Genomic DNA, 24704 nt, shown 5'->3' with positions numbered 1-24704 from the left:
ACAGTTAATGCATATTTTGCTCCCAATGTCTTAAAACAATGTGGATGTAAAGGTTAACAATTTAATTTCATTGGAGGTTTTTTAAAAGAAGGCCACAGGCAAAAGATAAATAGGTTATTTTTCTGCTGAGAAATGAGCGTTGTCCCCTTCAATGAAAAATGAAAGGGATATATAACGTTCTTTAGCTACCATGTATGTCTGCATATACATATGCAGATACTATATCCATAGACAAGAGACACGATTTTTGTAACCAAAGCCTTTCTTCATTTCCATTTGTGGTCTGTTTGTTGTCTGAGTATAACTGACAAATTACATTTTCAGGCTTTGAGTGCCCGCAGGCAAACAGTCTGTGTGGAGAGCAAAGGAAGAAGACCGGCCAATATGCAATTTCAAAACCATCATTTATCATGACAATGATTTAGCTTTTCATCAGTTTTCTTCAACTTTACTTTCATCAACATTAGACTGTGGACAATGAATTATACTTGTATACTCGTTAGTCAAGATATGCGCTGGCTGTACCTAAGCCCCAAAATATTTGCTGTTGTCCCGAGTCATCAGATGAGAGTGGATGGGGTTGCAGATTTGGAACCATGTAGCACACAAAGGTATCACCTACTTTCTTGAGGATTTACTAATTATTTTTATTTTATTTTTTATCCTAAAAAATCCATCATATTTTACCATGAAAAGGCCACTGGGAACCCTTGAAAGTGCTAACACAACAACCACATCATTTCTATCAATGGAATGATCCACTTTCCTGTCTAATGGTCCTATAAGAGTTTCCTGAATCATTACTGCTATGAGCTTTGCTTTTTTTCTGCTTAGCTAATGGCTCTTTTGTATCTTTTATAACCAGAGGAAGTAGTGTCAGATTACTCAGATAGTTCCTTCAGGTTGTCGGTGGTCTGTGTACTGTTGTCTAGACCCACAAAGATTAACCAAATATCCACACCATTTTGAGTATGGCTATATAAACCCCACAAACCCACATCCAAGCCAGTCCCAGAGGAGAGTTCTTTGGATTACCTAGGAATAATTATGAAAACAAGTTAACTCTTAAAATAATAATAGCTTAAAAAGTGTGACATGCTGCATATGATACTTATGTATAAAGCATAAAATGAATATGTTGGACTGTGCACTTATGAGGATGGATTTGTGTGTTTGTGTGTGCATATGTATGAGCCCAACCTAAGGAGCTAAGGCATAGGGGTTAGTATTTGCCTGGGAAGAGTTCACTGTCAGTGTGAACACTTTTGCATCGCTTTTCTTTTTCTCTCTCTCATAATGGAGAGCAAGCAAAAGTGTGAAAGGATTTCACACATATTTTATTACAGAGCTGGATTTTGATATAGGATACACCCATGGGTTATAGTCACCAGCATAAATGCAACAGGGCATGTTGTTTTAGATCATTCTGCTATGTTAAGAATAACATAGCAAAAACCCCCAAAACAAAACAGCAACAACAACAAAAGCATTTTCAGGACTGCACAGGAAACCAACAGCTGTGTAGGTATGCATGAACACATGAAATTAATGCATTTCACATTAAAAGTTGTTGTCATTATTAGTGGGTTATGTTTAAACTGTTTAATTAATATTTGTAGGTCAGCAGTATCACATGTCCCATGTACTGCTTTGGAATATTAAAAAAATGCTGGAATAAATAATCAGGATCTGCAAAGAATTAAAAAGTGTTTTTTGGAAGCAATGATTCAGGTTTATTTCTTAAATTAAAAACCAACACAACCTATGTGGAGAGAGAGCGAGAGAGAAAGAGACTTTGAACCCTTTTTTTTGTAAGCGATTCAATTTCCCATGGAACCTGAATGTAACATCACTAGGTGTATGCAGAGTGCAGACTGTCTGCATACTGCTGTTGTGCGCATCGTTATTTGAATGAGCGGACCAATCAGGGGCCTCGCTGGACGGAAGCGTTCGGCTTCCTGTCACTCTTACCCAATCAGCGCGCTGTCCTGTTGTTTGCCTTGCTTTTTGAATTGAGCTGGAGCAGCACACTAACACCGTCTCTGCAATAGTGTCGAGTAGTTAGCTGTCAACAAACTGAAGTAGTCATTTTGGACTATTGTCATTTATAAAAACCAACATGCATTGATACTAGACCCGTGATTTTACGGAGCGATGTTACAGCTGTTTTAAAGAGCGTTTTGAACCGAAGAGGAATTGTGACGAGTTCTTAATTGTGTTGTTGACTTACTAGCTTGGTGGCTAGCTAGGTCAGCTAGAAAGCTTGTTAAATATTACTGATTCAGCGGCCAGTTGAGATTCATTAGCTAGTATTTTTTTTAGAAGGCATCAAAACAGTCGGTAAGTCTGTCTTTTTATTACTGTACTTTTTGAGAGGTGCCATGTTAAATATTAAACGTTAGTAGCGTAAATAGCTAACGTTAATTGAGCTAGCCCTTTTTTGGATACTATCTTCCTTTGAGTTGTTAGGCTTATTCTGCAGTAATTTGAACTATGCAATTTTTCTAGCTCATGGGTTTAAAAAAGCACAGCTAGAAAATGAAGCTTCTTTATAAAATATGTGTTTAACGGTTTGTTGTCACGATGCTTTTTGTCCTCTTGCAATAAACACTAATATTATTGGATTCCGTTTTTAATAATATTTCCTTAATTGCTTACAACTTTTATGAAGAAGAAGTTTCACTGTTAACAGCTTTTAAGCCAGGTTTGTCCAAATATGTTGCATTGCCTAGAGTTGAACTTAACAAGCACTTCTAGTGTGTGAAATCGTGACAAGTTGTGCCACTTTCTTCAGCTGACATCTTTCTTCTTACTTTCCTAGTTGGTATACCTCTTTTCTCTAGCCTTTCTGCCTCGTTGTGTTGTCCCTCTGTGCCTCTGTTCTACCCTGTAACTTCTGAAAGTTTGGTGCCTCCTTAGGTTCCTGCCATGGCTGACAGCAGCATATTGACTTTAGGGACAGCTCGGAGTCTGTTGGTGGATTCTTCGGTCTATGATTCCAGGATTGCTGAAACCACCAAGGATCATGTATTTCTGGGCATGGGATGTGAAGATGGGGAAGGTCAGTGCATACTTTCTTTTTTCTTCCTTGCCTAAATTTCTAAAACAGAAAATGCAAAATGCAGCTAAGTGATCTTCTGTTTCACTGAAATCAGGATTTCTCCAAATCAAGTCTTTGGTTACAACAAAGAAATCTTATAATTAACATTATGCTGTAGAAAAACAAAGGCAAAAGTCACTAGTCCTAGAGACTTAATCTTGGATTTATTGATGCATTCACTTCACTCAGTTGTCGCTTTAGTTTCAGCTAGTGTACCCATTTAAATACAACATCACTGAAAAAAAACTTGTACTGTTTAGTTCCCATGGAGTAGGTAAGATTTTCCCATTACCCGCACTTTGATCCTGTCAAAGGTTGGGTTTTTTTGCTCTTTAGTTTAGCCTACTTGATGACAAATGCATGGGTAAAATATTAAAATTACTTTTAAGTACTCAAAATTAATTTACACAAGTCACAGTTTAAAATAACTAATGTTAAATTAACACCTCCTTAGCTGTTGTGTTATGCCTCAGATACTGTGTGCAACTATTGCTGTGTACACAGGGTAGTTCTGTTAAGTCTTAAACCTCCTATCCTCACATCTTTGTTTCTGTTTTTGAAAATTTGAGGAAAGACAGTTTTCAAGAAATCAGAAAATCTTTCCTCTAAACTACTCACTAAAGCAACATCTGTTTTTGATTTTCTTTATAAGGCATCTGTGTGCCAAACCACACCCGACGGTTATGCGAAACTTGGCCTGGCCCACTCAGTACATTTGCCAGGGAACCTCAACATTACCTCAGGAGAGCAAGTGCTTATGTTTTTTATTTATTTATTTAGTTCATTTTATTTTTTGTGGCTCATCTGTTCACATTTTTCCGTTTATTACAATTTACTCACCACTGTCAGCCTTTCACATCAAAGCAAACACCGAAAGTGGCTCCATTACTTCTGGTGTTTGGCATATCACCCAGTTTCTGTAACGTGGCACAAACAGTATGCATACTAAGGACGAGCTTGAGGCGTGACTGTGATATGTCAGTGTGGGAGCCTAGAGATTTCTAGATACAGAAGCAGATCTGGGCACTAATGGAGAATATTTCTATTCCAATGTTTTGTTTTGTTTTTTTTTTTCTTTCCAGTACCACATGAAATTTAGGAGAAAACTGTAGTGACTTAAGTACCCCAGTCACAAGTATAAATGGCTGTGGCACCATATTGATGCTGGTGATTGCAGTGAGCGATCCACCAGCCAGTGTACTGGTTTTAATAGAACTGGTTGTTCTTCCTCCAAAGTTACCTACTGACTCCTGAATTTTCCTAAAGGGATTTATTTGACTGTCAAATATAACTTTTTTGAAAAGCTGCAATAATGAAACTTTGCAAATAATAATTAATAATTCCCTGGTTGATTTTTTTTTTTTTATGGCTGGAGGTTGGGTAGAGGTAACTGTCAGGGTTTGGATCAGACACTGATAATAAGCTGCAACTGAGTTCATTTTAGACTTGTTTGACTGTCACTCAAAATGAGAACGGAAGACAAAAACAACAACTTTTTTTCTCCCCAGAGACAACCTGCTGCCTTGATCAGTCGCTATCACATGGTTCCACATTCTTCTTTGTGTGTATGTGTGTGTGTGTGCTCAGTTGTTTTTGGTTCCCCTTTCTATTTTCCTGTTGCTCACTCTGGCTCTATTCTGTTCATCGCTGTCAGATATGCTGCCAAAAGTGGAGACACGGGTTGTTCTGGTGGGAGAAGCAGGCAGAAATAGAGAGCTGGCCAAAGCACTGCAGGTACGTCGTTCCTCTGTCAACCTTACACTTCCACTGTGCATCTATTAAGGTTGCAGACCTCCATGATCTGAGCTGGTCAACATCACTGTTCTGTGTTTTTTAAAAAACAAACAAAAAAAGTAGGTCACAGGCCAATACACTGAATCCTCTAGACTTTTGTCAATGTGTGGTGTTAGCTGAAATGTTTGGCAGAATGGGCTTGTAATTTATCCAAATATTAGATTTCTTAGATTAGAAAGTCTTCTGATACAGCACAAATTGGAACATGATGGATGGGTCCTATAGATGTCTCGAAAATGCAAATAATTGTGGCACCAGACTGTACGCGTATGTTTAATTAGATTTATTCTATGTAATTATGCACAAATCAAGAAAATGGCATGTCATTAACTGGTTCATATACTGCATATTTGCTGTGTAAATATACATTACAGTACTGTGTAACTGTAGCTGAGGGTGTTCTGACCACTTTTATCTATTAATGATGACTTGTTATCTTTTGTCTTCTATTTTAAAACTAGTGTAATATTGTTATTCGGGCTGAAACGATTTATCAAGCAGCCTTTTCCATAATGTTGTCATAATTTAATGTGGAACCAGGGTCTGTATACACACAGCGAAGAGCAAAGAAGCAAAGCTGTTACAAGGTGGTAACTCCGGTGGAGTTTTACTAGTGCCCAAACATAGCGCTTGTTTTTGTCATCGCTATTAATTATTGTAAAATCTGGCAGAGTCCTTCATTAAACCTACTGTTTAATAAACTCTAACATAAAGAAACGTGAACTTTGTAAATGCTCCAATCCATTGCCGTGTGTAGTTAAATTAGGCAGCTTGCTGAAGGCTGACAGCAGCCATGCAATTTTACATGGCAGAAATACCTGTAAGCAGAACAAAAAGGGGTGAGTCTGAAGGTGGGTGAACTAGACCATATTTATTTCAAGCATCTCATAACATTTTTCAGATTTAAAGTGAAGTAATATAAAATATTATATTAAGTAGGGCTGCACGATTTTGCATAAAATGAGAATCACGATTTTTTGGCTTAGAATTGAGATCACGATTCTCTCACGATTTTCTTTTCCAGTATAAATATTTATTGCACTTATTAACTGCACATCAACTTCGTAACAGTTGAGACTGAACATAAAAACAATGAATAAACATAAAAACAACAAATGTCTCACGTTTTGTGGTTGCCGCAAAATGTTGTACTGCTTGAATTTCCGTCTCCACCGTTGCTCGACGCTGCGTGTATAGAGCAGGTAGTGCAACAATAGAAAAATAGTTGCGGGACGGCACTGTGTAGCGTTTGTCTAGGGTGTTGATCATTTTCCTAAATCCCTCGTTTTGCACAGTGTTGATGGGAGCCATATCTTTGGTCAGGTGATAAATAATAGCCTCCATAATTTCTTTGTGCCTGCGGTAGTTCGACGTGTATAGGGAAGCGCTGTATAAGCTTCCCGTTATTGATGTTTGGGTGGTTGACTGGGACGGATTTTCTCCTGTCACTTTCTCATCATCCCTGACGTGTTTTCCGTTGTTTTTTCCCTGCCAATTTTAGCATCACACGGCACAGCTTCTGTATCACGTGGTATAAGGCTCCGCTCTTGTCATTTGTTGAGCAGGAAGAGTGAGCGCTCGTTTTCATGCAGATTACGTCCCGGATCAAAATGCGGTACAATCGTCGTCGTCTTTTTTTTTTTTTTTTTTAATCGTTGTCATTTGGAAATGAGATCGCACATACGTATGAATCGAGATCGCGATTTTCTAACGATTAATCGTGCAGCCCTAATATTAAGTAAATTTTATTATTATTCAAATAATATAAAAGTAAAAGCTCTTTTCACAGGCCGATAAAAATGAACCACTGACCTAGTGCTGTGATACTGAATTATTAATATTAATTATTAACATCTACGTCAGTTTAATGTCTTGTTTCCAGCAGAACAAAAGTTTGCATCAAAGCACAAGGCAAATGTCAAAATATGATATGCTCAGTTTCAGTCACTGCAACCATCACATTGTCCTTTAAAGGCTTATAGACACTAACTCATTCATTCACTAGCACATTTAGACATGCAGAAACACATGCACAAAAATGTATTCACATCAACACTAGCCAAATCTATTAAGAAGACAGAGTAAAGGTAATTAAAATTTTCATTTTAAAATTAAAATTTTTCATTTTTAACCCTTAGTTTAGGTTGCTTGTATGTCTTATTTTATTTTACTTTGACCTTGGACTGTCTTAGAAGTTATATATTTTTGCATTGCAAAAAAAAATTCAATGTGGCTCATAAATGTAATTAAAGGGTTTAGGTTTTTACCCCTCAGCTCTAAAAAGCTGATTTTGTACACAGGTAAACTTAAAAACCTTGCAAGTGTTAAAATGGAAACCAATAGCCAGTTAATTTAAAAAAACAAAAACAAAAAAACTCTGTATTTTCTCTTTTGAATGTTTATTATTGTTCACTAATTAGACAAAGGTATTTTTTATCTAATTAATCAATGGAATAATCAGTAGAATGCCCAATTGCTAAATGTCATATTAACTGACTGTTGCATTTATTTAAAAAAAAAAAAAAACATGATTCATTTTAGGACATTTTTGCAAGCAATGAATCATTAATGATAAAGAGGCAGTTGGGGAATAGGTTTTAATTGGTTTTAAACGCATTACCAGAGGCGTGTACTCTGATACAAGTTCATCATAGTTGGCATTTCTTTGTGGATTCTGTGTATGTGACCTATACAGAGTTGCTTGCGTGCTGTCCTCCATAAAACCAGCAGTGTGTTGCCTGATGACACTATGCAGTTGTAGAATAATTAGTTAAAATGTCTGACTACAGGAAAGGGGGCAACAGTGGATTTCTCTACAAAGGATATAAGTTTGGAGGGGCGTCAGGTGCTGGTGAACTCAAAAACACGAGAAACACGGAGTGTAGGTGCAGTGGACGGTTTCATTGTTTTTAACACTCTGTTTCACTTTACTACTAAAAAAATGTTAGTTACATGTTATGTATTAAGCTTCTGCCATGGAAATCTGTTGATCTTTGTTTAAATTGTAAGCTGTTTCCTCAGGAAAGAATCTTTAAAAAGCACACTTAAAAAAAAATAAAAATCACTGAAAATGTGTTGCTGCAAGTTGATTTCAAACAGTAGCTGTGAACATAATCCAGTTAGACAAGGTTATGTTTTCACAAGTTGCCATGGTTATCTAGCTGGATACAAAGAAAGTTGCCTTCATGACCCTCAGTACTGTTTATTTAAGCTCCAAGTACATACCTGGCTTACACATTCGTTTTCATATACAACTCTGGGTGTGCACTCACTTTAAAAAAAATAAAATAATTTGTGAACAGTTAGTCCATGTTGGATTTATATATTCTGTATTTTTTTCATGTGTGCCGAACCAAGCAAAGCCTGGAGTCATATTCAAATTCCTTTTAACAAAACAAAAATATGTTGAATAAACAAAACGCTGTACCCCGTAAAAATGTGAAGATAGGAATATTTATGTGTCTAGGGCATGTTTGTGTCTGCTTCAGTAAGCTGCATAGTTGAAATAGCAGAGTCTTTGAGTAGCACCATATGAAGGTGATTTGGAGGCGTGGCTGTAGACTAAGTGCTGCTAGAATGACTTCCTTCCCTGGTCTCCTGAGCCCTGTCACTTTTGAAGGCTCCTTTCTTAAATCATCTATTTCTCCCTGCCAATCCTGTAGCGCAGCCACATCCAAAGACATCTGCCAACAGCTCCATCAGAGCACTCCCGATTGCCTGCCTGACCGCCCGCCACCATTGCTCAGTCATCCCACAGAACAAGGCCCCCACCACCACAATGTCTTTACTGTTTCTGTCCTCCTCCTCTCTCCTCCTCCCATAGGGCTTTGAACTTTATATTAATTTTTAACTGAAGTTTCTTCTTCCACCCTGCCTACCCCCTCTGGAGCCTGATATTTGTTTGAAGCCACTGTCTTTGCAAGGACACAGACTCCGCCCTGTCTTTTCCTCACTTGCTCCTTGCTGCTTCCATAAACCCAGCCCTGCTCTCTTTTTTTTCCTCATGTGGGGTTAATTTGTATGCATTTGTCTTCTGTCTCAACCTTCTGTCCTTCTCATGGTTTTTTTTTTTTTTTTTTTTTTATAAATGCTCTTCATCTAAATGCCAGTGTTTGACATCCACTTCCTACTGGTTGATTTTTACAGGCCATCAGAGTAATGGAGGTACCTGTGGTAAAGATAAGAAAAGGCGAGGCGGGTGCCGAGGAGAAAATGATGATAAAATCTATAGTCAATATGGTATAGTACAGTGTCTGCGTATCTGTGTGACTGTCTGACACTTTGATGGGAACTTGGGCTAGTTCTGCATGAGTCTTAATTCACACTGGGTACTCATTCAATCATGGTGCATGTCTAACTCACTGATGTGGAATTGATTTGTGGGGTGAATATTTAAAAATAAGGGATGTAATTGTTGATATCTGGATCAGCAACTGGAAAAGAGATTTGCGCTCAAATGTCAATTCCGGCTTCTTGGCTGAGAGATAATATGAAGTCATTTCAAATGCTTTCAATTTACCTCAATGGCATTTGAAAATGGTTAATTTCCTGCTGTTAATGGAGAGGCTAGAGTTGCAAATGGTGCTATGAAAATCTGTTTGCACACAGAAAAATAAGTGGACCATGCCCTGCAGGGACATTAATAGTAATGTACCCAAGAAGCTGTGAGTTTTGAGTGTCATCTTCTGTTAAAGACATGGTTTGAAAAGGTCAGAAAGATGCAAGTTTGCTTTCTTTCTCAATGAAATGAATAGATTGCAGCCTTGTGTCTTTATAGAGCTTGAGTCAGGACAGGCTGCAGTTACATTAACTTGGGAAGTCTTAAAGCTCAGGGAAACTCATTTGCTCTTCTCATCAACAGTACACTACTCAACTTTCTGAAAGTGTGTAACTTGCACAATTTATACATATATATATATATATATATATATATATATATATATATATATATATATATATATATATATATATATATATATATATATATATATATATACATATATATACATATATATACATATATATATATATATATATACATATATATATATATATATATATATATACATATATATATATATATATATATATACATACACACACACACACACACACACACACACACACACACACACACACACACACACACACACATATACATATACACACTTTATTTTTTGGGAAATTTTAGTGAAGTTTTGCACAAAGTAAAATTTGAAAGAAAGTATGACTTCAGTATTTTTTTCATCAACTGGATTTTTTGTTTTTTATGAGTAAGCCAAACTGTTAACTTGCAATTTCAATTTGCTCTCTCCTCCAATGTCGATGGGGCAAAAACAAGCAAACAAACCCCAAAAAACAAAAATGCACACATTTTTGGAGTTTTTGTACCTTTCGGCTTACATCAGTTAACCATACCATCAAATTTATGTCTCATATGTTTTATAGAGCCTCACCTCTACAAGATCATGTAAATGTGCCATTGAATGGGAGTTAATAGGCCTTGTTGTGTTTATTGAGTTTAAGCAGAGCAATTTTTTTTACTGCTGCTAAATAAATGGCAGGATCCAAGGTTTCCCAGAAACACTTTGTATTCTCTGAGTGTTTCTATTGACCAGCTGATTATTTTAGCGTCATAGCAACCTGTTAACATATATCAGTAAGGGCTAGGGTTGGTGTTACAGTTGTGCCAATATTTCTTCTAAGATTAGCTGTAAAGACCAAAATTTCTTAGTTATTGAAGAAACAAAAAACAAAAATACTTATTTTTTCTGTTCATTGGATCAGCTAACTTGGACTAAAATTATTAAACCTCACTAACAGACCTAAAAACTAACAAGCCTATATGTAGTGTTTTTGTGCTTCTGATTTACACATTAGACGTTACCAGTCTACCACACACTGATCTATAACTCCATTTTGTTGTTCTTCCTATTCAGGACATCAACACCCCATTCATAATGACAGATAGCGTCCAGGAGTTTGGGGATGGAGAGAACACTGAGTTTGAGACGGTGTTTGTTCTCACACACTTTGATTCTCCTGAATACAACTACCTCTACAAACATGAACACCGCATTGTTGGGCCTCCTGTTGTGCTGCACTGTGCTGCGAAGGATGAAGTGAGTCTTTGATTGACAACAGATTGATTTTATGCAAAGGTTGTGGCACATAAAAAGTGTCCGTGTAAATTTGCTGACAATATTATGCAATCAAGAAACAGTTCACTTCATTTTCTCTATAACTCAAACGCAGCATCTCCTCAGCTTCCTCTAAAACATGGCTTCTGGAATTCAGCAGATATTTACGTCTTCACTCTGAAATTCTCGCTCGGGGAAATATGTTGTCTGTTTGTTGTGTGGGGGGGATCCAACGGAGATGGCCCTGAAATGAAACTTGATTTAAAAAAGCAGGATGCAGAAATTGCATTGTGACTCAGAACAGGATGATGAACAGGAGCAGCTCCTCCCTGCTGTGCCGTCTGTCTGACAGACTTCACACAGGATACTGTTGTCGAACGATATGCCCCGACTGTGTCTGCTATCAACAAGACGGAGTGCATTTGTCAGTTGAAGACAGCGCACACATGCATGACTACAATTCAGAGCATGAACGAGGTGTACCTCATGACAAGGGAAATGGTGTTAAGCTATTGTGCAGTTACAACAGGCTGCTATCTGAAGTTAGTAGTCACTTTTACTTAACCATTGCATCCTGCATGCTCTGGCATAATTTGTGTTGTAGATAATGTTTAAATATTGTTTATTATTTATTAATTAATTATTGTTTATTGTTTAAATATTATTTAAGTTTTAAGGAAAACTTAAAATTCGAATTTGTTATTAATTCCACTCTTAATTTTACTGTTTCTTTATCGTAGCCTCTCCAGTTTTCATGTCGACCTCTCTACTCCACCACCATGTTAAACCTGTCACTGTGCTTCACTGGATTCAGGAACAAAGAGGAAATGGTGAGTTCATGAAGCATATACATGGCACTATCTGTTTTTAGTTCTGCTAATAAACAGACAAAAAAAAACCTCTTTAAGTATAAAAGTTAAATTTCTATCCAACACTTTACATGTGGTGTGTGAGGCCAAAGTAGTTTCTGCTATCATCTGATACGGTGTAAATTAGATTAAAGAACTTCTGGCCTTTCCCACCTTGATATTAATTTTTGTGTTGACCTTGTGGTTTTTCTTTGTTTTTGTAGAAAAACTTGGTGAATCTGGTTCATCACATGGGTGGGACCATACGGAAAGACTTTAGCACAAAGGTCACTCATCTTGTTGCATACTCCACTCATGGAGAGAAATACAGGGTTTGTATATACTTTTCCCCTCCTGTCTTTTTACTCTCTGTGCATCCAATATTAATTGCAGTGTGTTGAAGGGATGAGCATTATTTGACAAACTTCTTAACCTATTATATACTCTTTGTTACATTTTTTTTAAACCTGTTAAGAGACGCAGCACTTCCAAAGGGGCCTTTTTTTTGACACTTCACTTTCTAGCTTTTGGAGACTTGATAGGTGAACCACCACCAAATACTATCAAGATAGATAACTGGCAAATTTTTCCCTACTCTGAAACCAAAGAAAACACAGTGAATCATTTGCTTACAAAATAAAAAACAACAACTCAGAAATAAGACATGAAGTTTCTGAATCAATCTTCAGTTTAGTTCTGCAGTGTCTAGCTTCAGTGGTTATTGTGAGTAACTGGAGGCGTCACATTCTGCTGGATGCCCCTGATTTGCATTAAGTAGCCTTAAACTGGGGAGCTGGCGACTCATTGCCCTGGTGCTCAAAATAACGCATCAAGGCTTGCATGGAAATGATGGAGCCTACGCACATGTTCTTGACTCCATTAGAATACATGTTTAGAGGACAGGAACATTATTTACAGCTTTTGTAAAGCTAACAAACTTATTATACTTTCTGCTAAATTGTCATTGTTTTGATGCATTAACTAGAAGGAATAAAAATAGAATAATTATGTTACCCTAACCATGGGGAACAAAATCTCCCCTTTTTGCAACTGAAAACAGAGCTATATGTGAAACTGAAGTCAAGACACCAAAATAATTTAACCAAACCTATATACACATATATATATACACATATATATATATACACACATATATATACACACATATATACACATATATATATACACACATATATATATATATATATATACACATATATATATACACACACATATATACACATATATATATACACACATATATATATATACACATATAAATATATGTGTGTATGTGTACGGGTTCTTACTATCTTGGTGGGGACCAAAATCCAGGTCCCCATGGGGTTGAAGTGGTTTTAGTGTCAGGATTACAATTACATTTGGTACTTTGGTAACAAATACATGTGTGTGTGTGTGTGTGTGTGTATATGTGTATATATGTATGTGTGTATGTATATGTATGTATGTGTGTATGTATATGTATTTTACACAAAACAATAGGAGGCAACACTCATATTCTGAAAGTTGGAAAACTTGAGTGACTTATTTCTTCCTCCTGGCTTTTTCATTGTACACCACTTCTTTTGAGTGTGAGACACTGCTCTCTGCTTGAATAAATAGAATGAGCAGGACTGATGTGATGCCCCCCTGCAACCTAGCTTGAATCCTAATGTCTGGGTCTGTCAGAAAGTTGTAATTTAATTCCAGTTAAACAGCAGTTTTCTCTGTTTTGTGCCCTCCGTGGGGATAAATGGAGATCGATGGGTGGGCGGATGAATAGGTTGACACTTGTCATTCTTGTCGTTTTTCCGCACGGATGAACAGATGCTTGATGCTGTTCTGCTTTTAGTCATCCTCCCAATTATTTTCTTATTAATCCATTTCTTCCTTTTCTCTTCCTTCACTGTTATGTCCTCTTTTCAGTTAATTTTTTCATTGTTTTGCCCTTTTCTTTCTCAAAGTGTTGTGAAGGGTACATTTTGTTCTAGCAGAAAAGACAAAATGCAGTGAACTTGTTGTGAGAGGCAGTCAAGGCTGTTTTCCATTTGAAAGTGTGACGCTAACTTAAAGAAAAAAACTGAATTGTTTCAACCCCAGACACTTTTTTTTTTGTATTGTGCCTGAAGTAGAAAATGTTTGTACCTGTCGCGTTTTGTATTGTGGTTCTGAGTGACAGGGCGATCAGGAGTAATGAAAACAGATGGGAGAGGTAGTTATGCTGTTATCAGTGACAGCAGAACTATTTGACGGTCTTTTAGTTGCAAAATTGTGCCTAGATGAATGTCATGTCCTTCTTTTTGTTATTTCTGTCATTTCTGCCTCATTTCTTATTCACCAATTACCCATTTGTGTTCTCCTCTGCTGTGTTTTGTCCTTAGCTGGCAGTGTGCATGGGGACACCCATCCTCACTCCATCATGGATTCTTAAGGCCTGGGAAAGAAGAGATTATGTGTAAGTTGAATGTTGAATACCATTTAAAGGACATGTGCTTCCAACACATGCAGTACTTTGGTAACCAGCTAGTGCCAGCCCATCCTCTCTGGGCTTTCAACTATCAGCTGGCCTGCTAGCCAGGTTGCTATTGTGGTGATCGTCACCAATTCTAGTAGCTGCTTCCCCAAAGAGAATCTCGCCCTACAGCTGGGACTCAAACTTTGTTGTTTTGGACTGCAGCTGGCTAAAATAATCATCATCTGCTCTGAAGATTCCCTCTAATTGGCAGCTCGCAATGCTTAGCAAGTAAACAGGAGGAATTTAAGAAAGTAACATGGTATTTAATTAAACTACAAAAGCCTGTGAACTAAAAACATGTACAGTGGTCTCTCGTTTATCGCGGGACTTACGTTCTAAAAATGACCCGTGATAGGTGAGATCCGCGAAGTAGCCAGCTTTGTTTTTTACGATTATTATAGATGTTTGAAGGCTGTAAAACCCCTGACTACACACTTTATACACTTTTCTCAGACAGGCATGAACATTTTCACACTTTTCTCTCTTGTTTAAACTCTCTCAAAGTTAAAAACTTTGTGAATCAATGGTATGGAAGTAGAGGAAGCAAGAAGAATGAGTTGAGTAAAGTTTGACTTATCTGACTGTTTTGTTTCGCTTAATGCGCCTTATAATCCGGTGTGCCTTATAGTCCGAAAAATATGGTAACTTCTACCTTCCTTTAGGATGTCCAGAAGTCCAACTTTTTGTGCAATGGTTAGCATCTTCCTTGGTTGGTTAGAAAACTTGCAAACATACAGCCTAGCACTTCAGAGTCACACTGCTAGTGATCGAATCTTTATGTAAATTTGACAAGCTGAACGCATTCTGTACTTTACAGGAGACACAGCATGGAGGAGATTGATTGACAATGGTCTACAGCCAATCGGGACGCAGAACACAATGCGCTGTTACAAAAAAAAAAAAAGCATGCATAATTGCACAAATATAAATCAGCGAAGCCGTGAAAGGTGAACCGCGTTATAGCAAGGGACCACTGTATATGTATCCCTCCCCCACCATAAAGCAAAATCTGAATGTGATTTTCCCATCCTGAAATGGTATAAAACCAGTGCAAGCTAACAAGCTTTGTTGTTTCTGAATTGTTCCAAGCATGTTCCACCACTGTCTTCATGATGGCAGTGCTGACAAGAGTTCAGATTGGCTGATAATAAGCCATGTCAGGGCATCAAGCTGATGTTTATTACTTTGCTATGTGCCCAGAAGGGATAATTGTAAAACTGTCTTGTTTACTTATTGTTATGCATGATTCATGTCACCTATTATATACTTTGCATATCAGTGTTAGTTAAGCAGCCATCAGATAATTATTTTATGTTTAATTGCATCGCACACTACTGTTACTTACTGCACATACTGTTCAATACAGTAAAGTCATTATTAATTTTATTTTTTGTGAAGAAATTTCCATGCAGGTGATGAGGAGTTTCGAACTGAGTTCAAAGTGCCCCCGTTTCAGGACTGCGTTCTCAGTTTTTTGGGGTTTTCTGAGGAAGAGAAGGCCAACATGGAAGAGAGGACTCTTAAACACGGTCAGTGCCACAGTCTATGAAAGCTTCATACAAAGTACACTAGAGACATATAAAATCAGTTTGAGCACCCTCTACTACAGGAAGGTTTTTTGTTTAAAGCCGTGTGGAGAACTTTCGCAGTTTTTCTACAGTTTCTTGTCTGTAATCCCAGACTGGCTCCATATGACTGAGTCTTTCTGACCCTGACTGTAATTTAGAGGTTATTGTCTCATGTTACAGAATGAATCTGTGATAAGGATTTAGTGATGTATGCATTTTATTTATATAATCTCCTGGTTTTCCTTCATGAAAGGTGGCACGTACCTTGAGGTTGGAAATGAAAGGTGTACGCACATGGTTGTGGAGGAAAACCTGGTAAAGGAGCTACCATTTTCTCCCTCCAAGAACCTATTTGTGGTCAAACAAGAGGTAGGGCTTTATATGTTTATTTTCTCGTCTTTGGCATTGATTTTTACTTAAAATAGCCGTGGATAATTATTGACATTATCATGGAATGACACACATTATAGACTAGAAACTATCTACTGATGGGATCACACTAGCTGTGATGCTTTTTAACGTACTGATGTTCTGACCCAGAAGAAGCTATTACTCAAGGTAACAGGTAGTCATTACTCTATTATTACTACTTCTCATTGGTTGGCCCTATATGTCATTAAACTCTGCCTTCAGTTTGCTCTAAACTGCACATTTAAGTTTTTTTTTTTCTCTGCTTTGCTGCCATGTTTTGTTGTTATTCTTGAGATCAACTACTAAAGCTGCTTAACATCACCCAACAAGCCATTAAAAGTTCAGAACAGCATCTAATACATACAGTAATGTTTCTGTGCAACTTCAAGACAAAAACAAGTTTGATTGGTAGTGGCTAAGACTGTCCAGACATAGCTGTTTAATTAGTGTCCACTGAGGTTATGTTGCAGGAGGACAGGGACACAGAGCAAAATAATGAATGCTCTGAAACAGAGTAATTATCTGATCAGGATTCTGTTATGGTTAAATCTCAGTCAATACTGTCTCTGCTTCCCCCCTTTTCCTTCCGATGCTGTCAGAGAGGGGGTGAAAAATAGTTCCTCTTCCAGTGGATGAAAAGGTTAAATCACCTACATAACTTGGTTTGCCTGTATTGTTAACTATACAGTCAATATAGTGGTATCATTTTCTTTACTTTGTCAGTTTTATTGGTTTTCAAAGGAAAGGGTACGATATTAAGCATTGTTAATCTTTTTCTGTCTTTGTCCTAACTCGGGTCAATAAAAACTTGTTTCTTCTCGCAGTGGTTCTGGGGAAGTATTCAGATGGATGCTCGAGCTGGAGAATCCATGTACCTCTATGAGAAGGTGAGTACATGATTATTAAATTATTATTTGCGTATCTATGAAAGCAAAAATTATGTACACAAAAAATAGATATGCTATATTTATGTAAGACAACAAACGGTAAAAGGAAGATTTTTTTTTCTAGATGTGCAAGTACAGCATACAGCCAGTATTTAGAAACAGTTCTCCTATTTGTTTTTTTTTGTTTTTTTTTTTATTCTAAGCTCTTATTTGTTTACATTGTCCCTGTTCCTGTTTAAATACTTAATTTTTTTTTGTTTTAGCTTGCAGATTCCTGACCAGTGGTAAACTGCCATCTGTTCTTTTAAGTCTTGCCATATTAAGTCTTACCCCTTTCACTTCATTATGGAGTTTCCTATCACTCTCAAGCTTTATGCTGGATCCAGATTACACAGTATTATCACAAAACTAGCTGAAGCTGTAAAGCTGTAAAACAAATAAATAAATAAATAATTATTTGAACATTTAAAAACCATGGCTGCCCTACATGACAATCAGTGCTTCCTCTTGGACTTCCTCACAATATTGAGGAAGCAACTGTTGTGTCAAAAAACTGTGACAACTTCCAGAAAGTGTCCATGACGAACTGTAAAATCTCAGGGTACCTTTCCACATGCAACATAGAAATGAGGGATAAGATTAAGTGTAGATGATCCATACTGGCCTTTTTGTACTTCTCAATTCATTTCATAATTTGCAAGAAATGTTCATGACCTTTTCATTCTTTAGTTTTTACATAGGTTGCTTTGTGTTTACCATGAGCTTTCTTTTTCCTTCAGAATGACAGCCCAGCTATGAAGAAAGCAGTGTCCCTCCTTTCCCTCACCACCCCAAACAGTAACCGTAAGCGTCGACGTCTGAAGGACACATTGGCTCAGCTCACCAAGGAAACAGAGATCTCTCCCTTCCCTCCGCGCAAAAGACCGTCAGCAGAGCACTCGTTGTCTATTGGTTCACTGCTGGACATTTCTAATACTCCAGAGACATGCAAGGCTTTGGCAGGTATTGATGGGAGAATGGATGACAGTCTCTTTTATGCAACTCTTAAGCAATTATGTCATATATACATTTTGCTAAATATTAATGGATCCCTGCAGGCAGCGTTTGTTTTTCCCACTGTAGTTGTGCTTTAGTTGAGTTTTTCTTCCTTCAGATGAAAATTGTACACAACTCTTCTTATTTCCAGAAGACAGAGTAGGAGACAGTTTTGTGACCAAGACTAGGATAGGAAGAAGGAAAACCAGGGAAAGGAGTAGGACAGACAGGGAGGAGAGGAGAAAAAGGTCTCACCTGACTACAAATGCTTGTCAACAACCAGAAGAAGAGCAGCACCAGGGAACTTATGGAGGTCTGGATTTTGAGCAGGACAGTGGTGATACTGGTTGACATTAATTAAGAGCTATTACAAAGTTATTGTTTGATGGATGACAAACTGCCTTTACGGTAATGTAGGTGGTTTTTATCTGTAACACAACCAAATTGTTTCTGTTTTTTTAGTTATGTTCTCAATCACTCCCAGGCCAGCTGAGTGTAATGGAGTACAAATGTGAAGTAGTCACCAGTCGCCAGTTTGTCACCCTCAAACAAGCTGAGGTTTAATTTCTGGATAGCTCAGTGGATAGTGTAACTGTGCATGGCTTATCTATAAAAACCCACAATGAAGAGATTTGAAGTATCATTGTATACAAAATGAAAATCTTAAGCACTGCAACTGACTAGTCACCAAATATTAGAAAATACTAGCCTTACTTCCACTCAATGCAGTACCTTCATCTAAAGAGCATAGTTTAATACTTAATTTGGGTTAAAGTGTTAGGGGGGGATAAGATAAAAGCAGAACATGTAACAGATGTCAGATGAAAAACAAAATAGCCATTGGCAGACATAAACATAACCACTTAGCTCTGGGACGTTCAGCTTCTGATAACTCAGTTTTAGGAAAAATGCCAGGAAATTTCTCAAGGAGGTCGTCTTCACAGTCGGCTCAGAGCAATGTAAGACACGTTTTGTGTGAACGTCTGACTCTCGATTTGGCAAACGGCATGTTCTCCAACTTTGAGAGCACTGGCTTGTAAAGACCAATGAGGTCAGCCAGGCCATGTCAAAGTAAAAATAATTCTTTAAAGTCAAATTAATATATTAACTCTGTGTACCAACATGAATAAACCAAAACCTACTAAAAACCTATAACCTATATTTTTGCATTTACATACTTTTCATTCCATTACATACATTGTGCCAGTAACCCTCACAACAGAATTGGCTTACAGTACATAAAAAATATTTATAATAATAATAATAATAATTTTTTTTTAGTCAGTTATAGTTGTTAACAAGCTATGATAGTGAATGGACACCTGGCACTCTCTGCCTGTACTTCACTGCACCATTATAACCTTATGTCTTCCTGCCTGGCTTCTTTGTTCCTCCAGAGAGTTCGAAGCCTTCTAAGAGTTCAACTCCGGTTCTTTCCAAGCAGTCAGCCAGGTGGCAGGTCTCCAAGGAGCTCTACCAAACTGAAAGCAACTATGTAGACATTTTAAGCACCATCCTACAGGTAAGTGTGTGTCTGTGTTCACATGGTGTGCACAGTTCTAATATTCCCCCTCAGGTCAACCTGTGTGTTGTCCCTGGCGACAGTTTGAGGCTAAACTATAATCATTAAAGGTTTGTGTGTGTGTGTGTGTGTGTGTGTGTATGTGTATTTGCAAGCTGCAACTTGGCCTGTCTTATCAGTTGGTCCCAGCAGAGAGTCAGACAGCTGACCAGTGAGGGAGAAAATGACCTGCCTGACCATTTCTCTCTCTGTCTCTGCTTGAGAATCTTTTACTCTTTTTTTTTTTCTTTTTTTTCTTTTTTGGATTTCCTCCATTTTGATGTTGCTTACTTTCAGGTTGCTTCTGTGGCTCTTCCACTGTGATTTTTTTTTATCGAAGAAAAACACAGCAGAAACTGACTCCATTATCCAGAGATTCAGAATTTCATGTATGCCTAAAAAAAGATGTAGTGCTGTTTATTACGGCATGTTTCATTGTTGGGTCATGTTTCTTTTTCTTTAGTATTTATAGACACAGGGAATTACTAAAGCAGATGGTATAAGCTCGTGTTTCGAATGACAGTAGACTGATAATTGGATTTCATTTTTCAACCTGAAACAACAATGGCACAGTTGATTGGAGATGGGAAAAACAGATAAAGATAAAATGTATTATACCTTTTCTGTCTTTTCTCACAAGTGATGTTCACATTTACATGAATTAACTTGAACACAACATGATGGCATTAAAACCTGAAAATACTAAAGCTTCAAGCCATTTTCTTCATGTATGATTAGAAGACAATTGAAAAATAATATCCAGAAAATATCCCCATCACTGGGTACGTTGCTCTGGATTGTCATTTCATCTAAAATGTTGGTCTTTGATCTTTTGACATGTGGATCATTCTTGGTTCTTCATGGTGTATAATAAAGTATTTCCCATATTTATTTTAATTTTTAGCTTTTCAAGCATCCATTGGAAAAAGAGGGACAGGTGGGTGGACCTATCCTGGCTCAAGAGGAGATTAAGACAATATTTGGCAGCATCCCAGACATCTATGAAGTTCATACCAGAATAAAGGTAATGTATCCCCAAACGTCTGTCTTATGCAAAAATTGGAGAAACGTTTTGTTGTTAACCTTCTGGTCTGTTGATCAGAATGATCTTGAGGAGCTCCTCACAGACTGGTCAGAAAACAGAAGCGTTGGAAACATCATTCTGAAATACGTGAGTTTCTACGTGTTTATACATGATGTATACATGCTATAAAAGTTCACACATGCTTGGTGGTCAAGGCTGGTCAAAGTCAGAGAGAAATTGATATTGGTGTCATGGTGTGTGATTCTCAAGTAAACTTTATTCTTCTGTGTGACTCTTCCTTTTTTTTCTCCTTCCTTATAGTCTAAAGAGCTGGTGAAGGCCTATCCCCCCTTTGTCAACTTTTTTGAAATGAGCAAAGAGACCATTGTTCGGTGTGAGAAACAAAAACCACGCTTTCATGCATTCCTCAAGGTATGACCTTTTATGTTTGTGTATTTTTGCCTGTCTAGTGGATTTCATGACATCATGAGCAAAAAAAAAATCTGATACATAAAAAACCCCCAACTTGATTAAAATTTGACAGATGTTTGCATCCACAGTCTTTTGACTGTTTACCACTGCAAATACTAAATCTTTCAGAGGAAGTCACATTATGTCCCCTTGCACCTGTCCATCTATGACTGACACTGACTCTCTTCAATTTTTATCAAAACTATGATCCTTCAACTTGAGTTTTAATTTTGAGAATTTGGCAGGCAACTCCCTCACTGCAACTTGCCAAATCTGGTGAGTGGGTCAGGTGGTGAGGTGAAGATTTTGTTGGTATGCATAAAAGACTTTTGCTTTCATTGTGCACTTAACATGGCGCACACCTTCAGTTTAGATTATTTCCTCTGAATGTTCACTGTCACATACCAGTAGATTTTGCACATTTCAGTAGAATCTCTTGTTGACAGTCTGACCCAAGGGGACAAGTTCACAGTGCACAACGAATGCTGAGAGGGGAAAAAGAGAGATAATGTGACCATACTCCCAGTGTCGCTCTTCACTTAATGTGCTACCCTCAGGCTTATAAACTGTGGACTCTTCAACTGAAAATTACAGTGGTTGTAGCGGGAGACCAGACTCTCATCACCAGCAATATTTCATCTCATGAATTCAAAACAGAAGCTGATGTTGGCCGTCTGCGTTGCAGTTTCACTGCAGACCTCAAACTTGCGCAAACAGTGCAAGTGGTAAGAACTGAGCTTCCAGGGAGCAACATAACAAAAGCTGGCACACTGGATGCTGTCTGAACATGATGACAAGATGACCTTAAACATCCTAATTTTACTGGCCTGTTTTCAGAATTTTTTGATCACGCCTCATAAGTCTAAAGACTTTTCGCTTAGAAAATCAGATGCTCAGAAGAAGACTCACAGATTAATAAAACATAAACACCACCTCAGATTACCTAACTATTAAATTGTTTAGTACTTGCATAGCATTTTTCTACTCAAGCACTCAAAATGCTTTCTTACAAGCTTCAGTCACCCATTCACATACACATTGATACAAGCACTTTTTTTATGTGCCTAAGCTCTTTCAACTTAACACATATACACTCCAATAGCTGCATCAGGGGAAGATTGGGGTTCAGTCTCATGCCCAGAGATGCTCCAACAAGCTTGACTACAGACAGGAGGAGCTGGGGATTGAACCACCAACCTTCTGAATGATCAACCTGCTTCTTGAGCCAGGCCTAAATTGGCTTTCTCCAGTGCATGTAAACATATAAGCAACAGATAAAACAGACATAGCATTTATTACTTTGACATGTGTTGTGGTGTGGACATGTCCTTGTTTTTTGTGTTTTGGTTATTTATTTATTCTTTTATTTTATTAACTTTTTTAAGAATAAATTTTTCAGTTATCATGTAAATTAGGATTTAAATAACCCGCAGAAGTTTAAATCAAGCTTCAATTTTATTTGCTTCCATTATACAGATTAACCAGGCCAAGCCAGAATGTGGCAGGCAGACACTGGTGGAGCTGCTCATAAGACCAGTACAGAGACTGCCTAGCGTGGCCCTTCTTCTTAATGGTAACGCATAAATATATAACCATTTGTTAAAATAGCTTAGATGAACTTTTTGCAGCAACTCTCCTTGTCTTTTTTTTTTTTTTAATCTTTCCCCGTCTACATCTGCCACCATTTTTCTTTATGTCCTCTCTATGTTCTTTTCTGTTCATATTTCTCTGTGATTTTCATCTCTTCTCTCCCGTCTACTTCTTACGAAACTTTTTCCATTCTTTTCTCTATTCCAGACATAAAGAAACATACATCGGATGACAACCCAGACAAGATAACACTGGAGAAAGCAATTGAGTCTCTGAAAGAAGTCATGACGTGAGTTGGTGTGACCTTAACCTTGCTTTTGTGACAATTTCTCAGCTAGCGTTGTTTGATCATTTATACATTTTAACACTTTCTTGTGAATTCTCTTTTATCATAATGAGTCTTGACCATCATGCATATTCAAATTGTAGTAATTGACCATTGTTCAGTAAAGATTCGGCAATAATTGAAGCTGTTTAAATCTTGACACATCTGAAGAACTGCTGTAGATATTCTCGGAGCCATAGTTTGAAAAAACAGCTACCTTTTAATACAGGTGTATGCTTGTAAAGCATGAAATGTGCAATAGTAGAGAATAATAAAACCGCTTGTATAGTCGGTGGTTATGCTACTTAAATTAATTAGACTTGGCAGTTTAACTTTAAGGTCACACCTCTGGACTTTGATCATCTCCAGCCGGAGATGCATTCTATCCAACAGTGCACACATCTGTGATAACCAGTCTCATTTTACATTCTCATGTGGCTTTAACTGGGTCAGATGTTCTAAACAGTTGGCTATAATAATATCCCCTGAAATTAGCAGTAGTCTGCAAGGTGGAATTCAGTGGAGTGCCACCTTGTGAGCTTTTCTTAATGCTCAAAACAGCATTTTAACCAACAGCCAACTGGGTTTTTAATTTTCTGTTATGTACTCGTCCAAGAGAAATGTATTCTCTAACCATTTCGAAGTACTTCACCTCCTCATTACATTCCTAGATGTCCACCGAACGCACAATCGATCCAATACTGGCTTCCAGTGACTGTATTTGTCAGTACTCTAATATCAGCATACACTGATGCATGGATTCATAAAAGGAAAAATATGCAGCACTAACATGATTCAATACCATTTAAAGGGACCTTCAAGACGAAGGAATGATTTCATATATTGTATGACCTTTTTTCCCCCCCTAACTGGCTTAACTTTTTGTTGCAGTTGTTAGCAAATTGCCATGTTCTGTATTTGTGGTTATGATTGACTTTTATCAATAATTAAAACAGAAATAAATACTATCCTTGTAAAACTAAGACAGTTGATAAACTATGAAGCAATTTTGATTTTTTTTCCAGTGGCCCACTGAATGATTTTGATTTTTTTTCTTCTTAAGCATTAATCACATTTTTTTGATGTCTCTCTCTTTAGCCACATTAATGAGGACAAAAGGAAAACTGAAGGCCAGAAGCAAATCTTTGATGTTGTTTATGAAGTTGATGGTTGTCCTGTAAGTTTGAAGATTGCTGCTGTTTACCTGTGTGTGATTGCTACACTCATTTTAGTGCAGATTGTGTACTAATTCATTTCTATGCAAAAATATTTTAAAAAATTGTGAGAGTGAACGTCTGTCTTCTAGTTTTCCTCCAGAAGGCAGGCCCTAACCACTAAACAGACCAGGCAGACTATTTCAGTCATGTGGAAGGGAACAATAGTATTTGTACTTTTGCAATTAAAATGTAGTTGCGTTTTATAATGCATCCTAATG

General features: G+C 37.4%; 1 protein-coding gene across 3 annotated transcripts in view; it reads left to right on the top strand.

Moving 5' to 3' along the window:
• The first annotated feature begins 1982 nt into the window (after positions 1–1982).
• Positions 1983–24704, top strand: part of ect2 (epithelial cell transforming 2) — a 36400-nt gene continuing 13678 nt past the window's right edge. Inside the window, exons 1-20 of one of the 3 annotated variants that reach the window (XM_035912650.2) lie at positions 1983–2340; positions 2920–3061; positions 4755–4834; positions 9041–9133; positions 10834–11016; positions 11775–11864; positions 12107–12214; positions 14264–14337; positions 15796–15926; positions 16219–16334; positions 17201–17263; positions 18043–18265; positions 18450–18611; positions 19696–19820; positions 20764–20883; positions 20962–21030; positions 21205–21315; positions 22831–22927; positions 23152–23233; positions 24368–24446. In XM_035912650.2, coding sequence (XP_035768543.1) covers positions 2929–3061; positions 4755–4834; positions 9041–9133; positions 10834–11016; positions 11775–11864; positions 12107–12214; positions 14264–14337; positions 15796–15926; positions 16219–16334; positions 17201–17263; positions 18043–18265; positions 18450–18611; positions 19696–19820; positions 20764–20883; positions 20962–21030; positions 21205–21315; positions 22831–22927; positions 23152–23233; positions 24368–24446 — 2139 coding nt within the window. In that variant the 5' untranslated portion in view covers positions 1983–2340; positions 2920–2928. The remainder of the gene's footprint in view (positions 2341–2919; positions 3062–4754; positions 4835–9040; positions 9134–10833; positions 11017–11774; positions 11865–12106; positions 12215–14263; positions 14338–15795; positions 15927–16218; positions 16335–17200; positions 17264–18042; positions 18266–18449; positions 18612–19695; positions 19821–20763; positions 20884–20961; positions 21031–21204; positions 21316–22830; positions 22928–23151; positions 23234–24367; positions 24447–24704) is intronic. The other 2 variants (XM_035912651.2, XM_006801995.3) reach the window with 2 other exon arrangements.

The sequence above is a fragment of the Neolamprologus brichardi genome, chromosome 23 (genome assembly GCF_056152115.1).
Source record: "Neolamprologus brichardi isolate AB-2024 chromosome 23, ASM5615211v1, whole genome shotgun sequence".
Classification (NCBI taxonomy): domain Eukaryota; kingdom Metazoa; phylum Chordata; class Actinopteri; order Cichliformes; family Cichlidae; genus Neolamprologus; species Neolamprologus brichardi.
Note: the sequence above shows the minus strand (reverse complement) of the source record. Positions and strands in the feature narration are given on the sequence as shown.